Genomic DNA, 15,820 nt, shown 5'->3' with positions numbered 1-15,820 from the left:
CTCAAAAGTTATCTTGTCCAAACTCCTCTGCATGGGACATCTCCAACTAGATCAGGCTGCCCAGGGCCACACTAGGTCTGATCTTGACTAGCTCCAAGGATGGGGCCTCAACCACATCTCTGGGCAACCTGTTCCAGTATTTCACCACTCTCAATGTGAAGAACTTCTTCCTTATGTCCAACCTCAATCTACCCTGCTCCAGTTTCAAACCATTGCTCTTTGTTCTATTGCTACAAGTCCTTCTAAACATTCCCTCCCCAGCTTTCTTGTAGGTCCCCTTCAGATACTGAAATATAGATCTAAGGTCTTCCTGCAGCCTTCTCTTCTCCAGGCTTAAACACCCCAATTCCCTCAGCCTGTCCTTGTAGGAGAGGTGTTCCAGCCCTCTGATCATCTTTGTGGCCATCCTCTGTCTCTCTTGTGTTTGGGGTCCCATAGCTGGACACAGGACTCCAGATGAGGTCTCCCCAGAGCAGGGTGGCAGAATCACCTCTCTCTCCCTGCTGGCCAAGCTGCTTTTGATGCAGCCCAGGATTCCATTGGCCTTCTGGGCTGCAAGTGCACACTGTTGGCTCATGTCCAGCTTCTCATCCACCAGCACCCCCAAGTCCTTTTCTGCAGGGCTGCTCTCAATCTCATCATCCCCCAGCCTGTATCAAGAGTTGCCCCAACCTAGGTGCAGGGCCTTGCACTTTGCCTTATTGAACCTCATGAGATTCTCTTCAGCCCAACTCCTCCAAGTCTGTGCAGGTCCCTCTCTGCCCCACACTGTTTCATTTCCAGTGACCTAATCAGCAAAGCACTGTGTAGGTTCAAGTAGTAATAATCTTTCAGGCCCTCAGTGATTGAAAGCTCCTTAAGGCATCCATCAGCTTCTGCAGCCAGGGCAGGCTGTGGGCTGTGACTTACCACATGGCATGCATGTAGGTTGGAGGTAGACGAGGGCTGCTGACAGGGGTGCAGTTGTAGGACCTCATGATTCTTTCTGCTAAGAGGAAGTTCCGGAACAAGCTGGCCACCAGCAGGTCTTGCCTGAAGAGCTTCTGGAAAAGATCTGCCAAGAGATTGCAGGAATTATGAGAGTCATAGAATTGGTTCGGTTGGAAAAGATCTTTCAAGGTCATTGAGTTCCACTAGATGCATCCCTCTGTAACTTAAGTACCTTAGGTAAGAGGCAAAAATCGTTTAAAACATACAAATTGTGTTAATATTTTATTCCAGTAACAAGAAATCTACACCAGTTTTGCAGTTTTCCAATTAGCTAAAGCAAATCCCACCTTCTGAACTCCCTTAAAGTATCCCAATTACTCTCCCTTTCTCACTAACAGAATTAAATACTTTCTACCTCAGGTTCATTTTTGCCTCTTCTGGATAAAATTCCCCTTTTGATGTTTCACTTAAACTCAGCCTGACAAAGTTTGTGGAAATTGCTGAGAGAGAAAAGGACCTCCGTGTACTATTTCATCAAGAACTATACACCTGCTAAGGCAGTTGCATGTAGTTATGAGAAGCCAAAATGAATCCTTAAAGATAGGAAATGTGCTGCCTTCTAGAGAGACAAAGGAGAGTTTGTGCTGTACTGAGCACTGCAGAGAGCATAGCTGGAACACTGTTTACAAATTTGGCCACCCATGCTGCAAAAGCACAAATTCAAAACAGAACAGGGGTAGAGAAATGGGATGAAGTGTACTCATGAGAAAGAGAGAAAGCTCTTTTATTTACAATACTAACAAAGGCTGGAAGAAAACAGATTGCTCTTTACAAAAAACAAAGAAACAAACAAACCCAACAACAACAGAAAACAAATCAGACTGTAAGAATGAATGTTATCCAAGCTAAAGCAAAACTCTTTTGGTCCTCAGTGATCAGGTTGCTGAAGTGCTGCTGGGAAAAAGAGTGACCTGAAAAAAATGTAACTAGCCTTAAGATCCAGTGTGGTCTGTAATCTCAGTACCAGGCTTTAAATTTCCCCTTATTTTAGTGTCTCATTTACCTTACTCTTCATCAACAATGAACAAGCAATGCTTGAAAACCTCAGTCACCTACCCAAGGCTTATCTCAGTCATCTGCCCAAGCCTTACCTCTTGGCAAAACATTCCAAGCAATGGTGTCTGTGATAGCTGTGAAGATCCAGTTCAGCTCTCCCAGAGGAGTTCTCCTGTCATTCAGCCTTCCAGGTATCCTAGTGGGGGAAAAAAAAAAAACAACCAAGTATGTTTCCTAATATTTTTGAGACATACCTGTGCACTCCACACTTCTAAGGCTCCATCAAGGCTCACAGAAGGCAGCATTTCCAGAACTGTGAATTCATAACCAAGAATTATTGTTACTAGATAAACTTTCCTTATCTAAAATCTATTCCATCTAAATTGGCTTGTGAGATGAATTGCCAGATAAAGGACAATAAACCAGGAATTGCTTATGGATAACTGAGCTAAAGGAAAACAGTTTAGGCTAGATGTCAGGAAATATTTCTTCACTGAAAGGCTTATCAAACATTGGAATGGTCTGCCCAGGGCAGTGGTGGAGTCACCATCCCTGGAGGTGTTTAAGCTGCATGTGGACCTGCTGCTTAAGGACATGGTTTAGTGTTGACCTTTCAGTGCTGGGTTAAGGGTTGGACTGGATGATCTTTGAGGTCTCTTCCAACTGGATGTTTTCTGTGATTCTGTACCACAGAGGGAATGTCAATATCTGAGATGCAATGGAAATGTCTTCCCCTGAAGAGTGCAGGGACAGGCTGCACAGCATGGGAGGGAAGCAAACAGCAGGCACTGCCACTGCTGCTGCCAGAGTCCTTCGACCCACAGCATCTCGTGAGCTTCCTCCATCTGGTCAATACACAAATCTACCAGCCTGCCACTGGGAATGTACCTTCAACTCTAAGAATATCAGAATCACATCAGCAATACATACCAGGAGTCTATTTGTGGTGTAGCAAGGTCCTATAAAATGCTGAGGAGTCCAATTTGCTAATTTTATTAAATATTTTAAAGCAGGGAAAAAAAAAGTGGCACTAATCAATAGCAGGGATGGCAGCTCTCCAAATGCAGCTCCTCTTGTGCCTGCTCAGATGTAGAATATGCAGTGGAAGTGAGCAAAGGGTTTGGTTTGGTTTGTTAAGATGATGTTTTAGAAAGGAGAAAATAACCCAAGTCATGCCAAAAGCTGAAATATTCACAGACATCACCTTCCTCACACAAAGCAAAAGCAGAGGGTCAGCTCCTGACTCTACAGGGATAATCCAGACACAAGCTGGCACTCTCAACACAGCTTTTATTCCCCTTTAGACAGTGTCAGAGGCAGGATGGAGAAGTTTCATAAGGATGAAGAAGTTTCAGAAAGATGCTCTCAACCCAAGAAGGCATCCTACAGATTTCATCCTAATGTTTCCCTTCTCCAACAAGGTTTCAAACCTTAGAAGCACCAAGACCAAGCATAGGCAGAATGCTCTTGCTATGGCAACCTGTTCCTCAGACACAGCCAGCAGCATTATTTCCAGGCAAGTTCAGATGAAGCAAGTTCTCTTATATAAATAGTTTCAAGAGCAGCTAGAAATTAACATCCTATGAAAAAAATTCCTGTCTGTCTTGATATCAGAGGGGGAGAAAAAAAAAATATATCCATCTCTGGCACAGTGTTTGCTAAGTGATCCCCCAGAGCAAGCAGAGGGAACTCGAGGCCACACAACTGCTCTTGGGAGGATTCCGTGTAAATATTTGCATTGCAGAACACCCTCTTGCAGCAACATAGCAGCGTTTCCTAAGTCAGGGTGTTATTAATTAGAAACCAAAGTGATCTTGCAGAGATTCCCCAGCAAGCCAACTGCTGAGCTTAAACCATTTGATGGCCACTTGCAAGCCAGTTTTCAGTGGGAATAGCAAAAGAGTGTTTCATGGTGGAGTTTGAATCTTTACACCAGATGGAGAGTTCTGCTCACAGTTCATACTAAATTCTCTTTCATTAAATGCAGATTGTGAGCTGAGACACATCTTGCTGATGCTATTAAGCAGGAATGACAGCCTGACATCCAAAGTTGCTGCTAGCAGCCCAAGTTCAGAAGCTCCTTGTGATCTGAGTATCTCCTGTCTGGGGGATCAAGGTATGCTTCTTACTTTTGTATGTAAAGATTTAAAATAAACCTAAAATAACCACTCATTAGTGTGGTATAGCTTTTATTTGGGATTTTAAGATGTTTATTCACATCATGACTTTCCTTTCTGAAACTGGCTGCAAGATTCATAGAAAATGCAGCTACCTATGAGGGACTGCAGTCAGGTAGCAGAAATTAATAGGCTGTCATTCTCACATCTTATGTGGCACTCTTAGGTGAGTTCATTTTCTTTCTGCCCTCACATATAGTCAGGAAGATACTAATTTTGTGCCTAGTTCCAGCATCAGGAAGATTAATGCTGTTCAGTGCTTTGAAAACCTCAGTGCTGGGTGTTAAGGATGAGGGCAGAGGGAATGTGGGGAACAGCAGGGGAGCGCAGGCAATCCATTTCCCTGACTGCACAAACCCTACCACAGCTCTCCCATTCTGAGCTGGCACTAGACAGCAGCTATCAGAAGGGAATTGGCAGCAGGGCTGATTCTCTAAGAGATACACAGGAATCAATTACAGCTGGAAGAGTCAGCACTATAAACCAGCAGATGAAAATAAACACAAGGTATTTTCTGTTCCTAGATGGGACTTCTCGAACTCCCATCCCAGAAACTGCAGGACAGTTTGTAATACTCAAATGACAAGCTGAGGAAGGAATTTTTAACACAGTATTACTCAATGACAGTGGATCTTAAACATCTTTGAGATTTGAAGTTTAAGCTTCCAAAGGCAACAGGAGGATGACTGTAACTCTCAGATTGCCTTTCAATACATCTCAATGAGAGGGACAGTGAATCAGCCAACCCTCGGTTAAACACATCAGACAAATTCCATCTCCATGCACTAAAACTCTGAGGTACCAAACTCCTGCCCCAGTTAGGAGACCTGCACCACTGCACTACATTTAAATAACCAACAATGACATCTAGGAGAAAGTCACAAGAAAGACATACAGCAACCACTATTTGCTGCTTCTAATGTGTTTGAAATAATCACTTCTTGTTTGTTTTTTTTTAAACATCTACTCCTCTTGAAGAAGAGGATGCTTTGTGTTATTTTTGTAGCTTTCCACTATACAAATATACGTCATGTCATTTTTCAGAGAAAATATTTTGGGGTGAGTGAATTTCCCTCAGGAAGGCTGGGGAGGGAACTACTTAGAAGGGCTTGTAGAGATAGGACGAGGAGCAATGGTTTCAAACTGGAGCAGGGTAGATTTAAGTTGGACATAAGGAAGAAGTTCTTTACAATAAGAGTGGTGAAACACTGGAAGAGGTTGCCCTGAAGACATTCAAGATCAGACTTGATCAGGGGTGGACAAGAGGACCTTTGAGGGTCCCTTCCAACCCAATACAATCTGTTAAACCAGTGTGCTCTTTCAAACCCATCCTGTGGCTACAAACTAAAGCTTCCTTTCGCTTCTCTTTGGCCATGCATCTACATAACCAGAACACCACACGGCTCCAGAATGTATTTTTCCCTGTGAGGAATATTGCTATTATCTTGGTATTGCTCCTCCTGATGTGTCTCACATCATGCTTTGACAATCAGCAAGAGCCTTTGACAGTAAGGACAAAGCAGACCTCATCTGTAAAAACTATTTCTGAGGAAGGGGAAGAAAGGAAAAAAAGGGCACAGGCTGCCTCAGCTGCTTGCTGCAATTTAACATCTCTGGACTCTCAATTGCTTCTTCCATCAACTTCCTGACAGACACCTTTACAGAGACCTAAATCACAGCAGTCTATTGTGAAAAGTGAGGACTGCAAAATGTCAGGGTCACTGAAGAGCTCGTGCTAGGTGTAACCATCAATGTCCTTGTCAGAAATCTAGCAGAACCCCATGAATCACTTTAATTACAGGGGAAGCTTTTACTTCAAAGGCTGCCAGGTTTTCCCTTCGGATGGGCTTCATCGTTATCCCTGCTTTTGGAATATAATATATGTTGCATTGGGATATTCAGTATCATACTTTGACTTCAGAAAATAAGATGCTTTAGTGCTGATGTGTGCCTGTGAATATCTGCAATCATTTTAGTTGGGGGAGGGGGGAAGAGAAATAACACCAATGTATTTCACTTTTTACTTCCAGGGGAAAAAAAAAAAACTGGAGAGCATATAGAAAGTGAATGGTATAACAGTAACACAGCAGGATGTATGCTGTGGAAATCTCCTCAGCTGGCAAGAGCTGCTTAGACAGGATCAACACAGTTAACGTGCTCAAAGACAACATGTCCTCATCACAGAGCAAGAGGAATGATCCAGGAGTGCTGTGATTGGGCTCCTGAAACCTTGGCAAACTACTTGTGAAAGACAAAAACGTTTAAGGTTCTTGAATTACTCATTCGAGAGCGCTGGAAAGCTTTGCACACTGGTGTTCAGCCTTGTCAGCTCTCTCTAAAGATATGAAAGAAGTGTTGCCATGAAAACCACCCTTTGGAGAGTGATCTGCACTTTGTATTTACAATAGGTGTTGCCTACGCTAGAGACTGATACCTTGGAACCGTGGTGGTAAAACTAAACTCCTGTGTTTCAATAAAACCAGGTTCATTAGGGGAGAAAAACTTCTCTAACTGACATCTTCAAAAGCCAAGTTTTCCCTCATCTCACGTCCTAGCAAGTGACTTCACTAACAGGCAGTGTGGCACAGCATCCCTGCTATCCCATGACTAATAATACCTCCTAAAATATTTACATTCTGAATATGCTCCAATGCCTTCCACTGAATTTTCTAGAAGAAAATGAAAAGCTTGAAAGCTTCCTCACCTGGGGCTAAAAGCAAACTAAAAATCATAGTTTTCCCCACTATAAAACAATAAATAAACTCTTCTCCCCCCCCCCCCCCCCCAAAAGGTTGCAGTGTTTCAGAATTTGGACTAGCACAAGGCTCATATCTGATATCTAAATATCTGCAGAGTCACAGAACCAGAGAATTGCCTAGGTTGGAAAGGACCTTTAAGATATCAGGTCCAATCACTAACCCAGCACTGACAAGTCCTCAACTAAACCATATCCCTAAGCACTGCATCTATGCACCTCTTAAATACCTCTGGGGATGGGGACTCCACCACCTCCCTGGGCAGCCTGTTCCAATGCCTGATAACCCTTTCAGTGACGACATTCTTCCCAAAATCCAACCTAATCTTCTCTTGGCACAACTTGAGATCCATTTCCTCTTGTTTTATCACTTGTTACTTGGTTGAGCAGATCGACCCCCACCTCTCCACAACCTCCTCTCAGGTATTTGTAGAGAGCAACGTCTTAGAATCATAGAATCACCTGGTTGGAAAAGAGCTTAAGCTCATTGAGTCCAACCATAAGCTAACATCTCCCTGTACACAAACTGTTAGACCACCTTAACTTGGGGCAGCAGTGATGACACAGACCTGCAACAACAGCCATGGTCCTGTCAACATAACTATGATCCAGCCTTCATCTGCCTTCGTCACTTGCCCAGGAGGCAACAGTGTTTGTCCCTGTCTAGTCCTGTGGAAAGTAACACATCTTTTTTTCTTTTAATCAACCACTTTTCACCATCTAGGTCTGAATCTTGTGGATTTCTGCCAAGCCCACACCGGCAGCTCTGGCAACATTTCCTCACACCAGGCAGGCAGTGGGGTGTAGGATTCATGGAATGGTTTGGGTTGGAAGGGACCTTAAGGATCATCTAAGTTCTAACTCCCTGCCATGGGCAGGGACACCTTCCACTACACCAGGTTGCTTAAGGCTTTACCCAACCTGGCCTTAAACACCTGCAGGGAGGGGCCAACCACAACCTCCCTGGGCAACCTGTTCCAGTGTCTCACTACCATCACTGTGAAGAATTTCTTCCTAATCTCCAGTCTAAATCTGCCCTCCTCAAGCTTCAATCCATTCCCTCTCTTCCTATCACTACAAACCCTTGTACAAAGAGAGCATGCATCAGAGGTATGTGTTAGATACACAAAGATCTCTGCATTTTCCCCCATTACATTATATTTGCCATGTGGTACGTTGGGATTTTATTTTTCCTGTTTCATCTTCGGATTGGCTCCCACTTTAAACTGGCTCCCACTAAGCCATTACTCATCAATTAAAAAAAAATAAAAAGTTAAAACATTATTAATTTCCAGTCTGTGACATTTGACAATACTTAAAGTGGAAACCAATATTAATTTTAGTTCAAATTTGTTATTTTTAGTGATTTTTATAAATGGATTTTGTGTTGGTGAATGACAAGCTGGAGATGGGCTCTCTGCTCTCAGAACAGCAACAGCCACATGCTGCAGCAAGATGAGTTGCTCCCACGCTGCTCCTGCCTACGTGACACAGAGCTGACATTCAGAGAAGGTCCTTTTGTCACAAAGCCCTGGCAGCAAGGGGCTGGGCTCCTTTCCAGCTGTGAGACTGAACTGTGGCACCCTATTCACATGGTCATTTCATAGAATGCATCGGCTTGGAAGGGACCCTTCAAGGTCATCTTGTCCAATCCCCCTGCAGTTAGCAGGGACACCTCCAACTAGGATCAGGTTGCTCAGGGCCACATCAAGTTTGACCTTGAATGCCTCCAGGGATGGAGACTTTGCCACATCACTGGGCAACCTGTTCCAGTATTTCACTACCCTCATTATAAAGGACTTCCCCCTAATGTCCAACCTTAATCTCCCCTGCTCCAGTTTCAAACCACTGCCCCTTGTCCTATCACTACAAGCCCATCTAAACAGTCCCTCCACAGCTTTCTTGTAGCCTCCCCCTTCAGGTACTGGAAAGGACTCTCTTCTAAGTGGCCCTATCATAAGCACGAAGGACTCTCAGGTAAGCAGGGTACTGGTTACAAAATTATCTTCCTTCTGCACAATAGACCCAGGAAAAAAAAAATCCCAGGAAAGCAAAATATCATTCCTGCTCCCCTGAGGATGTGATTTCAGGAGCACAATGCAGCGACACAGATTAAAGCACTTTTGGCCATCCCTGATTCTTGGCACCCAGAATTCCTACCCTACACCAAGTTAAACTATTCCTCAGGATTTTTTCCAACATTTTTCAAGAGCAGAACAAAGCCCCTGTTCATTTCACTCAGCAGAACACAACAAGCTGTGCCAGCACAGATGACAGGATGGCTTGTGACCAAGCAGGAAAGACCAACCAAGGCAGCAGGAGTGCCCAACACTGATGCTGCCACTGAAAAGTCTGGGGAAGTGGCAGCCAGAGGATCCTAAATTCCTAGCACTTTACCAACACAATTTTCCTTCCTTTTTTTCCCCTTTTCATTTTACTGTCTGGCTCCAGTAAAGATCTTTATTTCCAAACTAGAGATCATTTTGGCTTTATCTCAGATCTGTTGTATAAATGCCCACCTGGATACACCAGGTTTAGAGAATTACAAACCTGAGCTCTTCAGAGAAGGTGCAGCCTAATTTACTCTCAAAGTCTGCAGCTTGATTGCATTATAAACTCCCTCCTCAGTTCTAAAGAGAGCTAAATTATAAATTACCATAGACACCCAGGCAGTGCAGGAAGTTTCTAGGCCTATCTCAAGACTGTAACAAAACCCATGTATTTTCTATAATTGATGGATGAAACACATTAAGATGATGAGGTTTAAATATTTGATATCCACAGGAACCTCCTTCTGGCAGGCTTTTCATGAAGACAGCCTTTAAAGAATGCATGTGTGCTGGGGTATTAGCCAACAAGAACCAAGAATACTGGAGGAAATTCTTTTTTTACCAGTAAACCACTATTGAAAGAGCATTTCACCCTCAGCAGCACATCTGAGTGTTCAGTGAAGCTGATTCTTGCTCAGAGCTTCACTGACTCTCACTGTATGTTCTTTCATTAGATGCACTCTTGTAGCAGTATGTGAAGTGCAATTAACATAATATTGTCATTGTTCTGGAGCACATTTATCCAGCAGCCCGAGGTGATCTCAGTCCACACTGCTGATGAATGAGCCTGTCAGCTCAGGAAGAACTTCTGCTCACCTTTGCTGCCAACACCTAGAGATGGCCAAAATAACATCCTCTGCATTCTGCCTGTTTAAACAACAGCGAGGGAACTACACTACCACTTAACTGCTTTCAAGTTCAGGACCATCTAACCTTCTCACACCAAGAAACCCTGGTAGCACCCCTCTGAGTGCACAGGCAAAGCAAGGTCAACCCCTGGGGAGATTTTCTTCCTGCTTCTTCTCTCCTTCAAACCAAAAGCTAAAACTAAACCCAGCTCATTTTCCTAATGGCTTTCAGAGGAAACAACACCCAGTGGAGGACCTTTTCCTAGACTGATGCACCTCTGCAAATGGCTCTAATGCTTTCTTTAATAGATGAGGTCTTGTCTCTATTATTTGAGTTGTAAACTGAAAGATTACTTTTATTTTGGTAAGAGTAGTGCCTCTGAAGTAACAGCTTTACAAGAGTCATTGCTTTGCTTCCCCAGCTGAGAGGATATAGGATAATCAAATTTTCCCATCTAAAATTAGCATGATTAACTACCTAAACACCACTGATGAGCCTGACTGCTCTAAAACACGGACTGCAGAAGAGCTGGTAGCACTGAGAAGCATCTGTAACCTCATCTGAATGTAAAACATGCAAGTTAACAGGGAATGATTTACTAACATGAAAACTGAACAAGAAATTTTAGCTGATGCAATCTTCCCCTCATTGCTTCTGCTATAACAGATAATTTGCTATCGGCAGCACGAGCAATGAACGATTGCTGCACTTTGCTACACCATGCAGAAGCTTATTAAAATACAAGGGAGTATGAGACTATATTCCTGCTAAGAATTGGCACTTGTTATCCAAATTCCTGTTCTCCTGTTCTTCCAGGATGCCCTTCAACTCCACAGTGTTCAGCTCAGACAAAAGATGCTAAGCAGACTCTGGACATCTGTGGGTCAGAAGAGTTCTGATTGATCTCAACAGCAATATTTCTAGAATTCAAATTTCTCAGAAATGGAATGAATCATCTTTGGTTAGTAACTCCCAGTTAGTCTGTGTTGGGGGGTGTGTGTGTGTATCAATGTTCCAAAAATAGGCCACTCAAAAATCACCTGCAGGGACCGCAGAAGTCCTGCATTTAGGTGCTGCAAGCATCTACTGCCCTGGCTTTAAGAATATGCTTCCCTTTTTTAAATTAAAACACTTTAAAAAAGAAATAAAAAACCCCACCAAACTAAAACAAACAAACCAAACCAAAACAAAAAACCCCAAACTAGCCAACCAACAAAAAAAACCCAAACAAAACAAAACTGAAAACAAACAAAAAAAAAAAAAAAAAACCCCAAACCAAACCAAAACCACAAAAACCCTTACAGGTCTACAGTGGCCAAGTTTTATTATTTCAAAACCTACCTTGTGTGTAGAAACTGAGGGAGAATTTGAAGAACCATTGTTTTGGTTAATGGATTTGCCTCAGCTGCCTGACAAGCAGTAATTATGCTCAAATATTGCTTAGATGGGAGGACTGTAACATTTTAATGGTGTCTGAAACACATCAACACCATCAGACAAAGAACAGGAGGACAGGGTAGTGACCAGCTGTGTTTTGGGCATTTCTCTGGGTTTTGGTGATGTGGAGTGTACAGCACATAGGGCTGTGAGCAAGCCTCCTCTCTCAGTGTTCCCATGGTCAAAACCCACTCCAGCAGCAGCCACACAGGTGGCTTCTCAGTGCTGGCCTCCCAGGAACATGGCCACAGTCTGTGTCTGCAGTTGCCAGTCTGGGATGACAGCACCAGTGTGGAGAGCTCCAGGACTCACAGCATCACAGAACTGTTTGGGTCAGAAAAGTCCTCTAAGATCATCGAGTCCAAACATCAACCTAAGGCCACCATGGCCATTAAACCATGTCCCGGAGTGCCATGTCCACACATTTCCTGAATATCTTGAGGGGTGGTGACTCCACCACTTCCCTGGGCAGCCTGTTCCGATGCCTGACCAAATTGTTCCTAATACTGAATCTAAAACTCTGAACTCTAAAACTCTGGACTCCAGTCTCAGACTCTGAACTCATGATGCCAAGCAAAGCCCCAGAGCAGCCACAACTCCGCTGCGGCACCGCTCCCCGAGCTCCTGCTCACTTTTATGGCCGCTGATTATTTCAGCAACACACAGGAAAGCAAGAAATGACAAACACTGTAGATGCAGACTCTGCAAGAAGCTTCCCCAAGAAATTTCTTGGCAAGCAAACAAGAGAAATGCTGGAAATATTGAGGAAATTAAAAACAACAGGGAAAATTTAAAAAAAAATATATATATGTATTTTTAAAAAATCATCCATTTGGCTTACTTCTCTATTAAATCCAGTGTGACTCCTGGCACCAGCCTGACACTCTTCTGCATACAGAACCTGTGGAGGAGAGAATAAAAATAAAACACACTAATTGAATATTTAACAACAAGGGTCTGTGGGAAGAATATGGGAAGGTGGTTTCCTTATTACAGTGTTTCTACAAGAGTGGTTTGGGTAGAAAAACTTTGCCCCAGCATAATAAGGCTGAAAGGAGGCCCTCAATATTTGTCAGGCTCATGATTATGCGACGATTTCCATCGTCAGGCGTCAAAACCAGGGCATCGTAACTGTCACGGTGATAAGTTTGCCAACACGGAGCAGCGGGGGGGAAAGGGCTCACAGTCATCCAGCAAGGTCTCTGGGGAGGAGGAGTGAGACGACAGGAGAGCAGAGGAGGGTTTGTGCTTCTGGAATAATGATTAGCGTTGGCTGGGTTTCCCTGAAGAGCTATGGCACTGCAGGCAGGGAAGCGAGAAAGGGAGGGAAGGGGAGAGGGATGAGTCGAGTTCAAACACCTCAGCTATTCAATTAGAAAAATAGAAATGCTGACTCCATTTCCTCAGCACTACAAACACCACCACCTCAGGAATGTCAGCCCTGGAAATGTGGAGTCTTGTTAGCACCAGCGCTACTTGTGCCAGAAAATCCCAAGGGCTGCTAATCCCAAGCAAGCGTGGGAAGATAGGTGACTGCCGGCTCAGTTTCCCAGAGCTTGTGTCCCTTCTCCAGAACCCTTGGGGACATCCTTTGTGGCCCAGAGAGGACAAGTAGGAAAGAACAGATCTGAGAAGGAAAACCAGCAAATGTAACTTGAGAAATCAGCTCCTCAGTGATCCACTACCTTCCCAGTCCATTTTCCCAGTGCTTCATAAATCTACTCTCTGTTGTTTGATGAAGAATTCACCATCAGTGCAATATTCGTTCCTTCATCCATAGAATGGTTTAGCCTGGAAGGGACCTTAAAAACCATCAATTCCCCTGCCATGGGCAAGAACACCTTCCACCAGAGCAGGCTGCTCAAGGTCCCAGCCAACCTGGCTGTAAACACCTCCAGGGAGGGGGCATCCACAACCTCCCTGGGCAACCTGTTCCAGTGGCTCAGCACCCTTACTGTAAAGAATTTTTTCCTAATCTCCAATCTAAATCTGCCCCTCTCAAGCTTCAATCTATTCTCTTTCATTCTATCACTACAAGCCTTTGCAAAAAGACCCTTCCCAGCTTTCTTGTAGGTCCCCTTCAGCTACTGGAAGGCTGCTCTAAGGTCTCCCCAGAGAATTCTGTTGTCCAGGCTGAACAGCCCCAACTCTGGCAGCCATGTCAGTTGGTATTTAACCCCTTACCTTCACTCTGCATGGGAACACAAAGCTCTGTGTAGGGGAGTGTAGTACCAGGAGAGCTGAGTTGCCTTAGAAAGCCTGCAGGCAGCAGTGGCTGAAGCTGCTGCAGCAGGAGCCCCTCCTTTCACCACAGCCATGATACTCACATCCAAAAAGCACTTCCTCAGGTAAAGGGGAGTACAATTACTTCTTTAATGACAAGATGTGCAGAGCTCACTCCTGAAATCTTCAGGACCCTCCAGCTTGGTTGTGGCATCCCCTGCCTGCAGGACACCCATTACTGCCAAAACCAGGGAACGACTGAAAGCTAAATGGTCTCTGGGCTGCTTTTCTGATGTGTACAACATCCATTGTGGAAAAAAAAAAAAAAAAAAGAAAAAAGTCATAAAGCTCTCTCTGAACACTGCAGTGGGATCCCTACACAATCTGCCAGAGCATAAAAATCTTACAACACTGTTTCACCAAACCACGCAGGGAAATACCCCTCAAACAGAAACGGCAGGCAGGATTCAGCACAGCAGAATTAGGTCGTTGGAATCAGGCTGGAGTCTCCCTGCAGACTAAGAATGCTAAAAGACTTCCTAACTCCTCTGCTCAACGCCTCCACATCATGACACATGGAATTAGAGAATGGTGGGGGTGGAAGGGACCTCTGGAGATCATCTAGTCCAACCCCACTGCTACCTCAGGTTCACTTAGAGCAGGTTACACAGGAATGCATCCAGGCAGGTTTTTGAGAGTCCCCAGAGAAGGTGACTCCACAACCTCTCTGGGTAGCCTGCTCCCATGCTCTGGCAGCCTCAAAGTAAAGAAGTTTCTCCTTAAATTCAAGTGAAACCTCCTGTGTTCTAGTCTGTACCCACTGACCCTTGCCCTCCCACTGTCCACTGCTGAGAGGAGCCCAGTCTCATCCTCATGACCACTACCCTTTAGGTATTCATAAGCACTGAGCAGATCCCCTCTCAGTCTTCTCTTTTCCAGGCTAAATAAAGAGCCCCAGGTCTCTCAGCCTCTTCTCATATGAGATGCTCCAGTCCCCTCACCACCCCTTGCAGCCTGTGTTAGTAGTTCCCTGCCTTTCTTGAACTGAAAGAGGGCCAGGACACAACTTTCTTCCATAAAGTTTTCTATAAAGAGTCCTACCTATCACCACATCACAGAGTATTTAGTATTTTACTTCAGAAGCCTCTCACCCCAGCCATGATCTCACCTAACCTGACTCCCTCAGCCACATTTCACAGGTAGGAAGGCAGCGCTGCACACTCCTGCAAGACACACCCTACCAAGAGGGCCAGCAGTGCCCATCTCCCCCAGGCTGAGTGGCAAGAGGCTCAGAACTGCTGAGCAGGCTCTTGCCTGGCAGCAGAGCACATTGCCACAGGGCAAGCAAATACATTAGCCTCCTTTTTGCACGGATTGCTCCTAAGCACAAGGCTTTCGATTACAGCTCGCTGGATTAAGAGGCAGAAAGCTCATCCCACGCATTCAGGACACATAGCAGGAGAGAGGCCCTCTGAGATGTGGCTGTCCTGCTGTTGCAGAAGCTGCAAGAAATGCTTCTGAGGATCACCTATAAGATCTTTTCACATCTAAACACATTCTGCACCTGTCACTTGGCACTTCCTTAGGGAGCTACCAGGATTGCCCTATGGGCTGGGATTTTGATTCATTCATTTGAGTTGGTGGCTCCTCAAAAATGACAACACATTGGGCTAGGGAAATCCTCCCTGTCTGCCCTGCCTGTGGATCTCTGACATTAACCAGGCTGGGAGCAGCAAGTGTTGACTGCTTTGGTACATACTGGGCCTGTTACAATAAACCCTCCACCACTGCCTGCAATATTTTGCAAGAGATTAGTTCATCAAAACCCCATTTAACCAGTAGCAGCCTATCTGCAGTGCCTCTCTAACCACCACTGACTGCCAAGAAAATGTACTCAGAAACAAAATGTTCCTCATCATGTATCTGCAACCCCATTTCATCACTCCAAGGCTCTAAATGTGATGTCTCAAGTGATGGTAGGGGTCATCATCACAAACATCAGGTGAAATACATTAGAGCTGCATGTAAATACACCAATAAACGCCAGGCAATAAAGGAGAAAC

The 15,820-nt window shown here is 44.5% G+C and overlaps 1 protein-coding gene across 2 annotated transcripts in view; it reads right to left on the bottom strand.

The window, feature by feature from the left end:
- RPTOR (regulatory associated protein of MTOR complex 1) overlaps window positions 1-15,820 on the bottom strand; it is a 167,296-nt gene that overhangs the window by 90,662 nt on the left and 60,814 nt on the right. For both annotated transcript variants that reach the window (XM_054393726.1, XM_054393727.1), the window contains exons 7-9: window positions 12,376-12,435; window positions 2,082-2,182; window positions 910-1,054 (exon numbers count right to left, since the gene is read on the bottom strand). In XM_054393726.1, the coding sequence (XP_054249701.1) occupies window positions 910-1,054; window positions 2,082-2,182; window positions 12,376-12,435 (306 nt within the window). The remainder of the gene's footprint in view (window positions 1-909; window positions 1,055-2,081; window positions 2,183-12,375; window positions 12,436-15,820) is intronic.

The sequence above is a fragment of the Indicator indicator genome, chromosome 29 (genome assembly GCF_027791375.1).
Source record: "Indicator indicator isolate 239-I01 chromosome 29, UM_Iind_1.1, whole genome shotgun sequence".
Lineage (NCBI taxonomy): Eukaryota > Metazoa > Chordata > Aves > Piciformes > Indicatoridae > Indicator > Indicator indicator.
The sequence above is the reverse complement of the archived record's forward strand: the minus strand, read 5'-3'. Positions and strand labels throughout refer to the sequence as shown.